Source organism: Kwoniella newhampshirensis, chromosome 12 (assembly GCF_039105145.1).
Source record: "Kwoniella newhampshirensis strain CBS 13917 chromosome 12, whole genome shotgun sequence".
NCBI classification, from domain to species: Eukaryota; Fungi; Basidiomycota; class Tremellomycetes; order Tremellales; family Cryptococcaceae; genus Kwoniella; species Kwoniella newhampshirensis.
The window spans coordinates 197894-215247 of record NC_089965.1 but is presented as its reverse complement, the minus strand read 5'-3'; the positions used below and the strand labels follow the sequence as shown (position 1 = coordinate 215247).

At 50.7% G+C, this 17354-nt stretch overlaps 5 protein-coding genes across 5 annotated transcripts; 3 read left to right on the top strand and 2 right to left on the bottom strand.

Moving 5' to 3' along the window:
• Positions 1-124: 124 nt before the first annotated feature.
• On the top strand, positions 125-1321 carry IAR55_005664 (uncharacterized protein; the record flags this gene model as incomplete). The annotated part of the gene is made up of 6 exons (XM_066948755.1): positions 125-208; positions 285-365; positions 455-497; positions 572-972; positions 1093-1218; positions 1286-1321. 6 exons carry the CDS (start codon positions 125-127, stop codon positions 1319-1321), a joined length of 771 nt encoding a protein of 256 aa, XP_066800528.1.
• Positions 1322-1593: 272 nt separating this feature from the next.
• IAR55_005663 (uncharacterized protein) lies at positions 1594-2123 on the bottom strand (the record flags this gene model as incomplete). The annotated part of the gene is made up of 2 exons (XM_066948754.1): positions 1594-1779; positions 1896-2123. 2 exons carry the CDS (start codon positions 2121-2123, stop codon positions 1594-1596), a joined length of 414 nt encoding a protein of 137 aa, XP_066800527.1.
• A 442-nt stretch (positions 2124-2565) lies between these two features.
• On the top strand, positions 2566-8155 carry IAR55_005662 (uncharacterized protein; the record flags this gene model as incomplete). Its single annotated transcript, XM_066948753.1, has 18 exons — positions 2566-2637; positions 2731-2941; positions 3003-4010; positions 4075-4260; positions 4315-4463; positions 4523-5095; positions 5156-5400; positions 5466-5802; positions 5855-6001; positions 6065-6232; positions 6306-6580; positions 6655-6787; positions 6854-7073; positions 7148-7246; positions 7310-7485; positions 7552-7788; positions 7861-7957; positions 8010-8155. The coding sequence occupies 18 exons, from the start codon at positions 2566-2568 to the stop codon at positions 8153-8155; spliced, it is 4479 nt and encodes a 1492-aa protein (XP_066800526.1).
• Positions 8156-8550: 395 nt separating this feature from the next.
• Positions 8551-9781, bottom strand: IAR55_005661 (eukaryotic translation initiation factor 3 subunit F; the record flags this gene model as incomplete). Its single annotated transcript, XM_066948752.1, has 4 exons — positions 8551-8888; positions 8963-9204; positions 9346-9618; positions 9717-9781. The coding sequence occupies 4 exons, from the start codon at positions 9779-9781 to the stop codon at positions 8551-8553; spliced, it is 918 nt and encodes a 305-aa protein (XP_066800525.1).
• A 368-nt stretch (positions 9782-10149) lies between these two features.
• On the top strand, positions 10150-17012 carry IAR55_005660 (uncharacterized protein; the record flags this gene model as incomplete). The annotated part of the gene is made up of 11 exons (XM_066948751.1): positions 10150-10191; positions 10261-10635; positions 10698-10760; positions 10833-12785; positions 12837-13199; positions 13246-14544; positions 14687-14918; positions 14986-15266; positions 15334-16151; positions 16206-16371; positions 16437-17012. 11 exons carry the CDS (start codon positions 10150-10152, stop codon positions 17010-17012), a joined length of 6168 nt encoding a protein of 2055 aa, XP_066800524.1.
• Between the last annotated feature and the right edge of the window lie 342 nt (positions 17013-17354).

The following is a 17354-nucleotide window of genomic DNA, read 5'->3' as shown; positions in this document are numbered from 1 at the left end:
ATTATTGCGTCACGTCTCCTTTTCCATTGTTCTTTCAATCTCTCGTCGTCTACATCTCATCTTTGCTTCAATCCAGCAGCTCAAACCTTCTCTCCGCCTTTGCTCCCCACGCAAGCCGACGATCATGATGCTTGGCGGTGCTCCAAATTGTCAAAGTTGCGGAAAGACAGCGTATCATGCTGAACAAGTGATGGGTCCAGGTCGGAAGGTCAGTATTGGTTGATCATTTTTTGGTACTTTTATATCAATTTTCAGGAATAGATAGCTTATACCGATCTGGTCAGATCTACCACAAACTGTGTTTGAAATGTCAACAATGTGGGAAGAGGTTAGATCCCGGTAGTTTGGTAGAACACGATTCGCAGGTGTGTGTCTCTTTGTCACAACCTGTTGGCAATGCAGATTGCTGTGTGCTGCGCAATTGGGTGCTGATCGATTTGATGTATTCATCCAGCCATATTGCTCGAGATGTCATACCCAGCTTTTCGGTACTAGAGGTGAGTGGACGGTTGCGTTCTCCTCTTCAGCAGCGAGGCGTTGATTCACACTGACAGGATGTTATCCGAATTAGACCTTCGCCAAGCAAATGTCTTACCCAACATCACACCAACCTCATCACCTGCCAAACCACCGTCCACACTCACTACTCCCTCATACCATCGACCCTCTTCACTCACCCAATCCCCATCCATCCGGAACTTACCGCCTTCCACAGAATTTTACACTCCCCCAGCACCTCGGTCACCGCCGCCTCCTGAACATGCCACTCCGACAGATCCAAGTACGCCGATCACGAGACCCAATTTCAGAGACGCGAGACCGATCTCGGTGCCGTTTGCGGGGGGATCAAAGGCCCTTGATGATAGGGGGTTGTTGAGACGGGGTGAGAGTCCGAGAAGCAAAGTAGGGGAGAGGGTGGGAGGGGATGATACTTGTTGGGGATGTGAGAAGAGGGTATATATGGCGGAGCAGGTGAGTGTCTGTTACGTTCGTCCAGTCGGATATGATATGCTGTGCATGCTGCGGTCAATGACAAAATCCGGTCCTCGACCAGATATCATGGGGCTACGCTGATATTTAACGTGTGCTCAGGTCTTCTCCGTAGGGCACAAATGGCACCGAGGCTGTTTACGGTGTACCAAATGCAGAACCACTCTGGATCCCTCTAAAGTATCAGATAGGGAAGGTGTACCATATTGTAAGAACTGCTATGCCAAGGTGAGTAGTCCTTTTCCCTTTACCATTGTGTCACGGATCCACTAAATGGACGTTGATCCTCTCGTAGGAACATGGCCCGGTTGGCATCATGGGCAAACGGTGATGATCTATGTGCGGTACGCGAAGTTTGCGATTCATTGGGCGAGGGTGGAGCTTTGTGAGTCGTCTGCGATACGCTGGACGTACGCGAAATAGGGCGGATTGATACAACCAGTTGTCACGAGTAGCGAGTAGATAGAGAGATATAAGACGAATCTCATGCGATGTATGTTCTGGTCGTAAAATACATCAATATCCCAACCTACTCTCTTCTCCGACATTTGATGACAGTCTAGACAGCCCCCAACATATCATACAACAGTCAACAAACGTCCTTTACTTTGCTTCTCCTCCAGCTTCTGTCAGAGCTGTCAAATTCTCCTCGTCTCCCTTCCCTTCCGCTTTATTGTCGGCGTCGAGTCTTCGTAATCTGACGAGATTGCGTTTCTTGACCAATAGTCTGACGGTTCGTTCTTGTTCTATCGGGTGAAGGTCTTGCCAATTCTGTATTCTCGAAAGAGTCTACGAGTCGTATACAGTCATTAGCACACAGTCAAGATACCTTGCCAATGTCAAGTTACCTCGGACTAATTACCAGAGCGACTTCTTTCGACGAGGGAGAAACTGCCCACACTCACCCCATCAGAATTGATGATCATCGGTCCCAACTTGTCAAGCTTGATAATATCTCCTCCGCCCAAATCAAGGACTTTTGTCCCATCATCTTTCTCCTCAGTCTCAGTGGATGATGATGGTCCTTCGATAGCCAGAAGGGTATGAGGCGATGTAGAGTCTGAGCTTGTATCTGGGTTGGGAGTGGTAGGTTGAGGAGTAGGAATGGACGGATCGTCAAGGGGATTAGACATCTCTTCGAACGGTTTCTTCGTGGCTTGGATGTTCGGTTGAAGATGACTATAGCTCGAACTACGTCCTTGTACTGAATGTACTGATCGCAGGGCAGAAAGATCGGAGATAGCTCTGCAAAGGATAACAAGAGAATCCTCAAGATATTGCTAGAATCCTGGTGGTGGTCCGTATAGAGAGGTCCGACCTCCACCATCTCATTTCGTCCACGTGGAGCAGAACACGTGATCAGTCTAGTGCCACATTTCATGTCACCACCCAATACGCGTCTCGCCATTCCTTTTCTCCCCTCTGAGACGCGTTTTCTCAATGTTCGTCCAGTCCCCATAATCGTCAGTCCCGACAGGTCACTCTTTGCGTGCGAAGACACATCTCTTCTCACGGTCCCCTGCATCCCTTCCTCTTCGAACCTATCGTCCAGATATCATCCTACCTCGGCATACCATGCCCACTGCCAAAGGTCTGGCAGCATTGCGAGAGGCGCGTGCAAGAGGTGGAAGGTTGACCCAGTGGAAGGTAAGTTTGAGCCAAGCACTCGACTCATCCCTTCTTCGGTTACGATTTCCTTCTGCTACAGATCATAGCTCATGCTGTTACCTTGCGCTATAGCCTGAAGAAGCCGATCTCTACGACGAGGTGACCGACGACCAATACCGTTCCATCGTCGGATCCCGGCTCGAGCAAGATGATTTCATCGAGGACGACGATCATGGAGGGTACATCGACCATGGTATGGAGGACTGGGACGGTGCTGAGGACAGAGAGGATGAAAGTGATGACGAAGATGACTTTGAAGGAGAGGACGAAGAGCTGAGAAAGGGTGAGTCAGATGAAAACACCGACTTCCCACCGTGTAACATTGAGACTGACTTCTATTTCAGCACGAAAAATCAAGCGGGCAAAGGCAAGAGCAAAAGCCAATGGTGGTAAAGCACCCCCTAAAGCGGTCAAGACCAAGTCCAAATCAGCATTCTCCGACTATGCTCGTCCTGCTGCTGCGGCATCGATCTCCACCTACCGACCAGCTCCCAATGCCATGCAAGAGGATGATTTCATGGCGTCCCTGTTATCTTCCGTTACGGCTACCACTACCGAAGTCGCTGCGCGAAAACGGAAATCATCGCCTGATATCCCGTCCTCGGAGGGTATGGACCCCAGTTCCGAATCATCGTTCTTCTCCGCCGGACGAAAGAGGTATGGCGCAGACAGCGATGAAGAACAAGTATGGGATTCAAAGCGTGGAGTCATGGGGAAGAAGCCCAGAGTATCAGATGCGACTATCGTGCCTGGAAGACAAGATCGTGATCAGGAGAATGACAGTGATTACATTATGGATGTGGATGACGACCCCATCGTCGTCAAGCCGGAACCGGTTGATGACGATGAGGAAGAGGAAGAACTGGAAATCAGAAAGGCCAAACCTCTCTCTTCAGCTGCGACAAAATTGAACGGAGCAGCAGGCAGAAGAAAGGTTGTCAATTCATCCGCCGTCAAACATGTCGTGAAACCCGATCCTGCGTTGATCGACCTCAAATCCGAACCGGATATTGCTATCATCAAACCCTCCACTCCCCGTCCCAACGGCAAAGCCGCTCCTCCAGGATCAGCTCATTGGTCTGCTATTCAAGAATCTCTATTACCTCAGTCCTCGCCTAAGACTTCGGAACTGGACGAGGTTCGTGCTCCAACAGGATCAACGAAAAGCGAAAATGTTTTGGAGGAAGATGGAAGTCTTCGGATCTTCTGGTTAGATCACTTGGAACAGGATGGAGTAGTACATTTCATTGGAAAAGTGCTGGACAGACAAACGGGCAAATACGTCAGTAGTTGTCTGACTATCAATGGGATACAAAGAAATCTGTTCGTCAAGCCTAGGTCTAAGCGATTTGGTGAGTGGTAGGAGTACTCAGATCCCTAAAAAGCCCTGAAAGCTGACAGCACTGGTATAATCAGTCCGCGGAGAGGAGACAGACCAGGAGGTTTCTCGTACGGATGTCTACGAAGATTTCGACAGTTTCCGTCAAAAGGCAGGGATCGAAGAGTGGGCTGCTAAATTTGTGCAGCGCAAATATGCTTTCGAGGACAAGACCGTTGAAAAGGGCGAGACTGAATGGATGAAGGTCGTGTACGGATTCGACCGTATGTGCACTTTTTCCAATCTCGGAATGGTATGAGCTGAACAACGTCCAATAGAACCGGAGTTACCATTGGATGCCAGTGGCCCCACATTCAGTCATGTCTTCGGCGCTAACACTACACCGTTCGAGCTGCTTGTGATCAAACGAAAGATCATGGGCCCCTGTTGGTTGGAGATTAAGGAGCCTTCGCTCAGCACGAAGTCGGTAAGTAGACTGGGTCGGGAGCTGCTGCGAGCAGCCGAGCTCATGCGCTCTTGCTACAGGCTTCATGGACCAAGATCGAATTCACAGTCTCGGACCCCAAGAAAGTCAATCCCTTCTCTGAAACCGACCCCTCAGCACCCAAGGATACCCCGCCCCTTACTATCATGTCTGTCTCTCTCCGAACCATTGTCAACCACCGCGAGAACAAGACCGAGCTCCTATGCGCCTCGACACGAACATGGGATGGATACAATATCGAAGATCCGTCACCACCTGATCAGCTCCGATCATCCGTGTCTACCATTGTCCGACCCATTGAAAAGTTCCCACCAGGTCTTGAGGCTCGAGGAAAGACTGATCGATCACCCTTCCAGACCGTCAAAGCAGAACGAGCATTACTGAATTCCCTTCTTGCCACGATACAAAGACATGATCCCGACGTTATTGTCGGTCACAATTTCCTAGGCAACAGTTTCGAAGCGCTGCTGTACAGAATGAAAGAGTTGAAAGCGGATCACTGGTCTCGGATTGGACGGTTCAGGAGAAAAGGTTTCAGTATCAGTAAAGCAGGCAGTAATGTCCGACTCTTCGCGGGTCGATTGGTCGCAGATCTGTCAAGTGATGCGGCGAAGGTGAGTTCCCCTGACCTCGTTGGAGTGACGATACCGGGCTGATCATTTGCGTTCTGACAGGGAATGATCGCCTCCACGACTTGGTCTCTTACTGAGATGTGTGGAACTCACCTCAAAGTCCAGAGAGAGGACATCGATCCCGAAGATACTCATAGCTACTTCGATCATACCCTCTCGACTCCTGACAAGCTCGTCAAATTTATCAGGCTCTGCGAGGTGGACGCTTTCTTCCAGATGGCTATTGCAGCGCGGGTCCAGATGCTGCCATTGACCAAGCAATTGACCAATCTAGCCGGTAACTCTTGGTAAGTATACATATATGGGAACATTTCTGTTTGCCAAGGGTAAAATCAGCTGACGGTCATCCTAGGAATCTAACTCTGAACGGTGGTCGTGCTGTCCGCAACGAGTTCATCTTGTTGCATGAGTTCCATCGACTGAAATACGTGTGTCCCGACAAGGTCTTCTCAAAGTTCAAGCACAAACCTGCTGCTTTGGATGATGAGGAAGGAGGCGAAGACGTCGTCACCACGAGCAAAGGTCAACGAGGGAAAGCGAAGTATTCTGGTGGTTTGGTCTTTGAGCCAAAGCGAGGACTATGGGATACGTATATCCTTGTGATGGACTTCAACTCGCTTTACCCGAGTATAATACAAGAGTACAACATCGATTTCACTACTGTTGTAAGAGATGAAGAGGACGACAACGTGAGGTCATTGTACCCGTGACCGAGCAATGAGCTGACGAGTGATTGCATAGGCTGAAGAAGAAAAGATTCCCGATATCCCCTCTGGCGAGGTGGCGCAAGGTGTACTTCCCAGGATCATTGCCACTCTCGTCGGAAGGCGTAGACAGGTCAAGGGATTGATGAAGGATAAGTCGGCGTCCCCAGCCAAGCTCCTCCAGGTGAGTGCATGTTTTCACAACGACCTTGATCCAAGGGAGACTGCTGAGCTTTAATCGCTATAGTATGACATCAAACAACAAGCGCTTAAGCTTACAGCCAACTCAATGTACGGTTGTCTCGGTTTTGCTGGATCGCGGTTTTCCTCTAGACCACTTGCCGCTTTAACCACATTCAAGGGCCGAGAGATTTTGACCCATACTCGAGAGTTGGCCGAGTCACTTCAGCTAGACGTGAGTAATTTGGTCGAACAGTTTTGTCTGTATGAGTCGTTAGTCATCTTGTGCTGATGAAAGTTTCGTATAGGTTGTCTATGGAGATACCGATTCCGTTTTCGTCAATTCCAATGTCACGACCTATCCCGAGGCTCAGAAAATCGCCAATGATTTCAAGAAACTTGTCAACGAACGATACAAGCTTCTGGAAATTGATCTCGATGCGGTATTTGAGCGAATCTTACTGCTCAACAAGAAAAAGTATGCGGCGGTCAAGATTGACGAGCATGGAGAAAAGACTACCGAAGTCAAGGGTCTGGATATGAAGCGAAGAGAGTTCAGCAAAGTATCAAAAGATGCGAGTAGGTGAGTGTGGTATGGATCGGCTGGACTGTAGCTGTATGAACAGGGGGAGCTGACCACGATTGTGATTTACTCAGTGCGGTTCTCAAAGAAGTTCTTAGTGGAGAAGCGACCGAGTCGGTCGTCGAGAAGATCCACGATCTACTCACTAATCTTGGAGAAGCCGTAAGAAACGGTATGGTTCCTCTAGAAGACTTCATCATTTTCAAGGTCAGCCAAATTTCACATCACTAGTCGAAACAGGAAAGACGTACTGACGAATGGGGTTACATTTAGCGACTCGGAAAGAACCCAGAAGATTACCCTGACAAGAAGTCTCAGCCGCATGTACAAGTCGCGCTTCGTATGAAATCGAAGGGAGCGGCGGTCCGTGCTCATGATGTTATCCCGTATATCATGTGTCTCGGAGAAGATGGAAAATCAGGCAAAACGGCTAGCGCAGAGAGAGCTTGGCACCCCGATGATCTCAGAAGACAAGGGTCGGAGCTGAAAATCGGTAAGTGGAGTGTCGCTGACAGGACGTGCAGTGATATGGGGGGAACAGCAGAGCTGACATGGTCTGATCTTCAGATTACGACTTCTATCTTGATACGCAGATCTTGCAACCGATTCTGAGGTTGTGTGAATCCATTGAGGGAACGGAACGAGCAAGATTAGCAGAGTGTCTAGGTGAGTCGCATTTTTGTGTTTAACCATGTGATACTGGTACACTACTGAAGCCGGTGTCCTCAGGGTTGGATCCTTCGCGATACACTTCGAATGTGACTGGTGAAGCTCGAGAAAAGGAGTTCTTCACGTTTGAGTCTCAAATATCGGACAAAGAACGATTCCGAGAGGCTGAACCGCTCAGATTACGTTGTCCCTCGTGCGAAATCACCTTTAGCTGCGAAGGATTACTGGACGAGACTGTGAGTTTGCCCTCGATGTAGCTTCACATCGCCGTCTTGATTCGATGGCTGACTTTTGATGGATAGTCAAATATCCATCCTACGGGAGTTGTTTGTAACGCTTGCAACGCCGTTCTGCACCCTGCTTCAGTCGCCGTACAATTAGAAAACCAGATTAGATCTCATATCTCGAGATACTACATGGGCTGGACAATATGTGATGGAGAAGGATGCGGGACTAGGACGAGAATGATGGGTGTTTATGGCAAGAGATGCCTTGGTCTAGGCGGAAAAGAAGGGTGCAAAGGGACTGTGCGGCTTGAGGTAGGTTCAGGACCGCAGTGGCTTTGAAGCGATCTTAATGTTTCAGGTGCTAACTGGCGTGCGGTGAAACAGTACTCTGACAGCAAGCTTTATAATCAATTGCTCTATTTCCGAAGTCTGTTCGACGCTGAAAAATCGATCAACTCAGTCCGAGGTTCAGGGAGATTCGGTATGTTCCGCCATGACTTGATAGTGGACAGAGCTGACTGACAAAAAAATAGAGGAAATTCGAGCAATGACATTACCGAATCAAGCTCTGCTCACTTCACTCGTGGGTGTGACGGATAGATATTTGAATAGGAATGGAAGGAGATATGTGGATATGAAACGCTTGTTCGGGTTCATGGAGAGGATCAAGCTGGGATGAGTGAATTCGCGATGAAGGGTTTACACGGAGGCGGTATGGGGAGACGTTTGCCGTTCAAGTTCCTCGCTTGGGTCTCCATTGCATCTTGTAGATTATGGGTTTAGATTTTGTTTGTATGGTATATATCTTCGCATGGATTGGGTTTTCAAACAAACGAAATGTGCTGGTCAGTGAAAGGACTCGACAACTGTCCAGCAAGTCTAAGCCCTGTGAGACTGTCGATGAAGAAGCGCTTTCCCAAAAGGTCGACCTCAGTTATGCCTCTCAACCTCACTTCAAGTTCGTTCAGTGTGTATGCGGATTTTCCGGTCATCATTTACCCCGATCACGGAAACCAACCACTTCTCCAAGCGCAACCTTTGCATGCCATAACGTCCTCCCTCCCTGCACCACATCTACTGCGCGACCTGTTGTTGCTGTTGTAACAAAGCCAACCTTCCAGCCAACTCAACCTGACTTCTGACCAAGTTGGACAAGTACGACACCGTCAGAGTATCTTGTAACCCAGCCTTGACACCGCCTTCATCCTCGTTGCCGGTGGCAGACCATCGACCGAGGCCTTCGAGGAGGTACCGACCGACTTCAACGTCGGGGGTCTGGGATCCGGCGTTGACGGATTGGACGTAGGTGAGACATTGGTCGATGAGAGTGGAGAGCTGGGAGAGGGACGAGGAGAGTGCGGGAAGAGGAGGAAGAGCGGGAGAAGCTTGCGCGGGACCGGTAAGGAGGTCAACTGCATAAGACACGATATTTCAAAACGTGAGCGCCAGCCCTTTCTTGGCATATGGGAAGGAAATCCACACTCACGAGCAGCTCGTTCAGACTCGGCATACTTGATGACGACAGGAACAGGTAAGAAGACACAGTTCTCAGGCTTAGCGCTCAAACCGAGCGAAGTAGAGACCCAACCCTTGACACCCAGACCCTTGCCAGAGGGGTCGAGCTCAGTGTCGATGGTCAGGTGAACCGAGGGATAGGGAGCAGTCTCGCCGGTGAAGTAGTTTTGGATGAGGGCCGAGTAAGGGTTGAGAGTCGGGTGGGTTGCGTACCTGAAAAAAGCGAAGCGTTAGAGAAGTCCTCTTTATTCAGTGATATCCGTTTCGCAACCTGTGAGACGTTGCATGGAAGACAGAGGAACATCTTCGAGCCAAGACGGAGGAGGCATTTATGAAAGACATCATCCCACTCACCATCCAACGATTGACTCCTTCGCACCGTTCTTGGCCAAAAGCTGAACCATACCCTGTTGGAAAGGCATATCCACCGCGATCTGCTGCTCATCTTCCTTGTGGGGCACAGCGAAGCATGCCCTCACATCGATCTCCTGTCCGTTGTCCGATCGTGTTCCCATCAAGGTCCCGATGACTCGGGGAGAGGAGTCTGCTTCGGTCGGTCGTCGAGAGTGATGAGTGAGGATAGAGGCGATGACTGAGGGGTGAACGGTGATGAGATTGGGGGCACGACTGCAGGATAACAGTGAATCAGTACATTGTTACACTCATAAGCGACTGCAGGCATGATTCCCGTCTTGCTTTTGGATTGTAAAAAGAATCGTACGTACAGCTGAGAAGAAGATGTAGGAGGAAGGTTGAGGTGGATAGCAGAGGAAGAAGTATCGAGTGACATTTTGATTATGCTCTCCGTGTCGCCGTACTCGGTATCTTAGATGATCGGCAGCAGTTGCTAGCGGCGTTGAGCTGTTGTTTGCAGGTAGAGTCGATGAAAGCGAGACTCTTCTTCAAAAGACGTCAGTAGATGTCTTCTTTTGCTATGTTGGATTTTGACAAAGAAGGATGCTGCAACGAACTTTGCTTGAAGAGTGAGTCTGATATCAAACCCGTTTCCCTGGAATTGTCAGATTCACCCATTATCAGGCTCTGGCGTGACGCGCATTGCTTCCACCTCTGATCCGTATTCCTGGAAATGCACACTACCTCTATCTTCACAACCTATACCCCCTTTCAAACAACAGCAAACAGCTACGAAAACCCGTCATGGCGTCGGAGCCTTCTGCAGATGCCTTGAGGGTCGAAGAGGTGAGCGGTCAAGATGCCTTTGTTTCTCATATTGGCAAGGATCCAAGCTGATATCGTATCCGTCCACAGTCCCGCTTCACAGGTGAAGGTTCCGACCTGACTCTTCTTCACTGGCTTCGACGGGCAGAACAGGCCATTGAGACCCTTCCTCCTGATGAGATCTCAACGACCATCGCCTCTCTTCACGCTTTCTTTCTCAAACTTCTTCTCCCGACCACAACGCCGACGCTGCCCAAACCCGGCAGACCAATCCGACACCTTGTCACACGATGTCTTGTCAAGCTGCACCACCGGGTCGAGTCGCGCACGCTGTTCGACTTCGTTCAAGTGCTCATGAAAGCGATCAGTGATGGTGGAAGTAAGAGTATGAGTGCAGCGGAGAACGTCAGTAGGATAGCAACGTGGTATTGCATTGGCGAAGCCATCAAAGAGCATGGATCAAATGTGAGTTGAAGCATTTTTGTGAGGTTCGACGTAGAGCAAGGCCAGGATTGACGTGCGCGTAGATGATGTCCTTTATGGGCGAGCTTTGCACTTCATCAACGAAAGTACTCAAGAATACCAATCTGGTACGTATCTCGTCTGCCCGCCGCTTGGTGCACGCAGAGTGCTCAAACACTGACGGGCGCGCTTTTGTTCAGTCCGTGATCCTCCGCACTCACGCAATTCTCGCCTTTTCCAAATCTCTACAGTCAGCTGGAAAGGCCCTTCCCGACGTGCTGGTGAAGGATCTCGTCAAGTCACTTCGTTCAGGCCTTCAAGACAAAGCTCTTCCTGTCCAACGGGCTTGTGCTGAGACCTTTATTTCGCTTCATTCGAACACCGCTGCGTTGCAACTACAGCCAACTATCGACATGGTCGCTCCGCTCGTCTTCAAGTCATTAGAAGGAGCAGATTACCTGACCCGACGGGCACTGAGTCGCATGTTGGCGCATCTACTCGCCGCGACGCAGATTCCAGGATCAGGGGTCGCTCCGCCCGACAGCAGTAAGAAGTCTTCGAGCAAAGGCGGAGATGCGGGGGATCAATCTGGCGAGCCGACGGTCATGACTTCTGCTGCAGAAGATCGAGGCTCCAAGACTCTACTTACAACCCAGGAAATGCTCAAGCAGCTCTCAATGCCCTACAATCGCCCTCAATCCCCTCGAAAGCTTCGAAACGCCATCATTGACGTCTACGCCACACTTCTCGCTTCTCTTGGCGCAGACTACGTCGAAGGTCATTACTCAGAGCTGATCAAGCATATCATGGACGAGATCGTTATCCCACAACGAGGTCAGAGTTCACGTTACGAAGTCCTGGCTACGAGGGAAGCTGTCGGATTACTGCTTCGTGACTTGATCGGAGTCAGACTGTTGTCAGAGCCTGGCCAGGTGTCAGCAATGCGGGATCTGACGGATTCCTACTTGAAGAAATGGTCGCCTAGCCTTTTGCCGGGTCAGGCAAGAATGGACAAGCAGGTTTTGGTTATTGCTTTGCGGGAAATCGCGGGACTGCTTGAACAGCTGGGCAACGCGCCCCCGTTGGTCATCGAGCTTCTTGCAGAGCCTCTCGTGCGACTGCTCTCGCATGACTCATATTCGGTGCGACTTGCGGCATCTTACACTCTTCGTCGATTCTGTACCATGAACCCGAGCCAGCTGCCCAGAATGCTGAATATCCTCCTCGCGGATATACAGAAAGACCTCGGCATCCTTGGAACTCCTACCGCGGCGAAAGAGCTCCCCCATCGCGTTATCGGGAAAGCATTCGCTCTGTCCGCTCTCATAGCAATCAGCCCAGCACGTCCGCTGTATGTGTCACACGACATCTCGACGAAGGTATTCGATATGGCTGTTTCCCTACTGAAACAAGCAGGGGACCACGAGATCACAGCTGCCTCGATAGAAGTACAGGTTGCATGGTATTTGATCGCGGCGCTCATGTCTCTTGGACCGAGCTTCGTCAAACTCCATCTCCCTCAACTACTAGTACTGTGGCGAAACGCGCTTCCGAAACCGACAAGCAAAGATACTTCGGTTGGTGAACGCGGCGAAGCCGAGTGGAGCTTCCTGCTGTTGGTTAGAGAGTGTACTCTCGCTGCTGTGCTCAACTTCCTCCGCCATAATCGCTCTCTTGTCAACATAGACGTCGCCCGTCGGCTCGCCACACTCTTCACCAATTCGCTCAATTTCGTGAATGGCTTCGCCACCGCTTACGCAGAGGCACTACGGGAACAAGCTGCCACTCCTAATGGCGGGTCATCGCAGCTCTTTACAGCACGCCCATCTCTGGTCGACCGAGAAGCGAATCTCCGTCGACGCGTCCTGCAATGCTTCACTACATTAGGACCGTCGTCTGCAATTGAATCGATGCAGCCAGCCTTGTTGCAAGCGGCAATCACCGTGTTCGCAGATCCAGAAAACTATTCTGGTTCTGCGGCACAAGCCGCAATCGCAGCTCAGGCTGGTCACTTTACCAGTATATGGCAATCCACAGATGGATATGCCTTCGGTGTCACGAGTCTCCTAGGGGCTAGGGAGGCAGCTGGTGGTGTGGAAGCGGAAGAGGCTTTCTTGAACAGAGATCGGGTTGAAATGTCTGTGGAGTCCCAAGTGAGCTAGCTGAGAGATCAAAATGTTATAGGAGCTGATGATCTCGACTAGCTATCCCATCCCATCTTAGGCTCGCTTGAGCATGATTTCCTCGATCTTCTTGTCTCCACGCCGTTACAAGCTTTGCCAAAACCGGCTCCCTCGCAAACAGGAGTCATAGATGCTGGAGTGGAGCTTTTCGCCACGCTATTTTCGCATCAAAATGTGGAGGGTCAAGTGCAATCGTTAGCAACTCTCTCAAGTCACATGCGGTCAAGTAAATTGGAGAAGAATCCAGGAAGAAAACAAGCTGTGGTCGCCAACACGATCGCTGCGCTGAGGAAAAGCTTGACCAGCGTGGACGCAGCGGGATCGAGAGCGAGGAAGGTACTAGGCAGTACTCAAGTCAGCGATTTGATCAAGTCTCTTTTACAGGTGAGGTTTCTGCTCTTTCGCTCGATCACCGCTCATCGATACCCAGGACGCAATTTTCGATCCTAGTCCAAGCATAAGAACGGCTGCTGCTGAGGCAATGGGTATGCTCAGTGCAGTTGCTGGTAGCTCCTACTTGTCTTCTCAGGTCCAATGGCTTGTTGACCAAGTGGTAAACAATCGAATACCTGACAGTCGAGCAGGATGTGCTCTAGCCTTTGGTGCGATTTATAGCAATGTCGGTGGCTTGGCAGGCGGACCCATCCTCAAGACGATTGTCAACATTCTCATGTCTCTTGCTACTGATCCTCATCCCGTGGTTCATTTCTACGCGATGGCTGCTCTCACGCAAGTCGTCAACGCCGCGAATCTTTCCTACGAGCCTTTTGTCCCCACAACATTAGGAATGCTCGCAAACATCTATCTACTTGAAACCCACGATCCGGATGGTGGATCGCTGGGCAGCGTCAATCTACGTGGCGATCTTCCAGCATATCAAGTGATTTGTCGAATCCTTCACGCCCTGATTGGTGTTCTCGGTCCTGAATTGCAGGAACCGGGAAAGATCCGCTCCCTAGTCTTCCTTCTTGTGCACGAGTTTAGTGAGGAGACCGATGAAGGGCTCGCTGTCGAAGCGATCAAATGTGTTCAGCAGTTCCTCATGTTCGCCCCAGCCGAAGTAGATGTGCCAAAACTCGTGCAGACCTTCCGATCCCATCTTAGCTCAACTCGACGACCACTAAAAGTGGCAGCTATCACGGCGCTGTATCAAATCGTGCAAAGAGATGCGGTGTTGATTACTAAACTTGGGGGTAATCAACTTGTCGAAGACCTCTTTGGACTACTGGACGATGACCCAAGTATCGAAGGAGTGCGACAGGTCATTGCCAGTTGGCTGAGTCAGACTGCAGCGGCGTTGCCTAGCGGTTGGATCGACCTCTGTCAGAGGATCATGACAAGAACAGCTGCTCAAAAAATTGCGGCAGTTGCGGCTCAGCAAAAGCAGCAGAAGCGACCTGCCGCTTCTGGACCAGCATTCATAGACGACGAAGGAGAATCATTAGGCGGAGGTGCAGGAATAGCGGCTCTGGCGTCCAATGCTTTATCATCAAGATGGCGGACTCAATTGTTTGCATTGGAATGTCTACACGATATCGTGATTTCCGTCGCGGAGGGCGGCAAGCCAGAGAATTTCGATCCGGTTCTGGCTAGGAGACTGGGTGCCAATGAGAGACATCTGCTGTTCTCTCGAGTGGCTGATTTGATCAGGATGGCGTTCTCCGCTAGTGCAGCGTTAGTCATGGAGGTCAGATTGGCAGGGTTAGTTGTCTTGAAAGATGTCATCGTGGTAAGTGCCCTCTCTCACGTATTGTGACGTGGAACTCGGCAGAATCCTCAGGGCAAGAGGAGAAAAACGGAGAGATGTCAGGTCGGAATGGGCATAGGCAATCATGTCGATGTCGGGTTGAATCTAATCTGTTCGTTCTTAGCTTTTCTCCAAGTCAGCCGACCCTGACTTCGAAGGATCCCTCCTGCTTGAGCAATATCAAGCTCCTATCGCTGCCGCCTTGACACCGTCATTTGGGTCAGACTCTGCCCCCGAAGTACTCGCTTCGGCTGTCCAGGTTTGTGCCGTGTTTGTGGGTTCGGGTGTGATCAAAGAAGTAGGAAGGATGGGCAGGATTTTGAAGCTGTTGACCGGGGCTTTGGAACAATGCAAGAGTAAGTTTCATGCCCCAAGTACCCTGTTGCGCCCAAGACAGAAGCTGATTCCTGCCTGTATCTAAAGGTGGCGAAACAGTGTCCCTTGGTGACGTCGAGGACCTTTCAGCCAATGCGACTGTCATGCTCAAGATATCCATTCTCGCTGCCTGGGCAGAACTACAAGTAGCAAGTCTTCAACAGAACTACCTGACCGATGTGCTCAAGCCGTACAGATATCTGCTTGGGCCTTTCTGGATAGGTGCTCTGAGGGATTATGCTCAGTTGCGTACCGATCCGGAGATGGGCGCACTGAGCGGTGCTGGCATGGATTCTGGTAGTGGCCTTGGAAGAGATGTCCTTCTTCCCGTGAGTGATCACGGCTTGAATCGAGGAGATATATCGACACGTATTGCTGATCGTCCACGAAATGCAGTATTACGAGCAGGCTGTTCCTAAGCTCTTGCACGCCGTGGCCTTATTACTGGCATCGTCAGATCCATTCGTGCTAGGTGCGATGGACGGTCAGACCTTCTCCGCACCTTCCGATACTCCCGCTCAAAACGATCCTTCCATCCGGCCCGAGCCGACCGCCAACTTCTACATCATCTACGGTCTCGCTTTTGAGGCTTTGATCAAGTCCATGGGTGATGTCACCGCCTCCCCAATGGCTCAAGCTTGTCTCAAAGCGATGCAAAGTCTTGTCAAACCTTCCCTAGCTGGCACAACGGTCTTTGAAGGTCAATTCTTCGATGAACTGTGTACGGTCTGCTACAGAATCGCAATGTCTGAGCCAGCATCTGTCAAGTCGGACATGGTAGAGCTCGTGTCGACCTTCGGTGTCAGTCGAAGAGGCACTGGGACGGCTGATTCGGCACAGACGAGGAGAATAGTCGCAATAATCGCGTTCGTGTTGCGACAAGTGATCCCGACAAAGGAGGTCAAATCCGCATTCCATCACCAAGACTCCATGACGGATAGAGTGGCATTCCTTCGAACGGCGTTCACATCCTTTGTGAGGGTGGTTGATTGTGCAGAGATCACGCAGAGGGCCGATTTGTTTGCCGTTGGGATTCATCTTTTCATGGATCTGTTGAGCGATGAGACACCAGGTGATCTCGTTGGTGGTACTCTGGGCTGTCTCAAGATGTTAGTGGAAGGTTTGGTCAGCGCGCAGGTGCCGGGAGTGAGTAACGGGGAGAAGGTGATTGGCGGGCTCATTGGAGGCTGTCTGGGCAACGTGGATGACATGAGGTATGTGCTTACGTGGTCATATGGTTTTGACTTGGTCGACTGATGATTCCGTAGGGCACGAGTGAATCCTGTCGCAAATATCAAAATCAAGAACAACTTATTGGCGATCACGCTAGTGCTCACGGCACTGCCTGGCGGCATCAGTCTCAGCAGAAGTCTGGTGGAGGGTGTAGGATACACCATCGGACAATATCTCGGAGCAGGCAACGAGAGGTCGGAGGTGAGTGTCGCGAACTTCGAGTGCTCAATCCAAGGATAATTAGCTGATTAGCAAACATCAAACAGCTCGGCTTGACTGCTGTACACTGCGCGTCCACACTTCTTGCTGCATCCCTGCGACCTCTCCCCTCCCCACTCGGACCCAACTCTCCCCCTGCTCCGTCGCCTATCCTTCAACACGCTGCTCTTCATCTCTTGCCACCCATGATCACATTCGTTTCTGATTCAGTGGTCAGCAGCGCGACCAATCCTGACGCCCCGCCTCCCGAAGGTGTACAAGAAATCATCAAATCGTTGGTCGGATGGGTTTCGGCACTGCCCGAAGACAACGACACAAAGTCTCGAGGATACGGCGTCTTACTACCGACGTTGTGTCTGATGCTTGATCCACCCGGATCAAGTGGTGGACATCAGGGACAAGGGCAGTTGCACGTGATTGCGACTGGTGTTCTGTTGCGGTTGGCCCAGGGAAGTCCGAAAGCCTTCAAAGATGCCACGATGAGCATGGGTGAGGGAGAGAGGGGAGAGTTGGAGAAGGCCATCAGAGAAGCGGTGAATGCGAGAGGACAAGGTGGAGGTGGTGGTCAACTAGGAGGAGGAGGAAACGAGAAGAAAGGCATAGAGTTGAAGAGTTTTGGGTAGACCGCGGGTGCTGAACAGGTGTTTTACGAGAGGGTCTCTCCGGTGGTTACGGATCAACTCTTGCAAATCAAATCTGAATGACCCCTTGGAAAGAGGTCGTAAGCCTTTTGTAACGGCGTTCACGACGAGATGATGATGGTAGACCAAGCGCTGCAATGTCTATCTGTGATAATACTATTCGGACTGATAACGTTTGACATTATTCTACTCGTCAGGGTCCGGGGATTAATCTTTTATACGAATTGGCTGGACAAGCTAACGTGATCTAGGCACGGCTACCGGTTACATAACCAGGAGTAAACCTTGGTGCTTCAGTTCAGTCCGGTTGCCACTGCGTTCCCC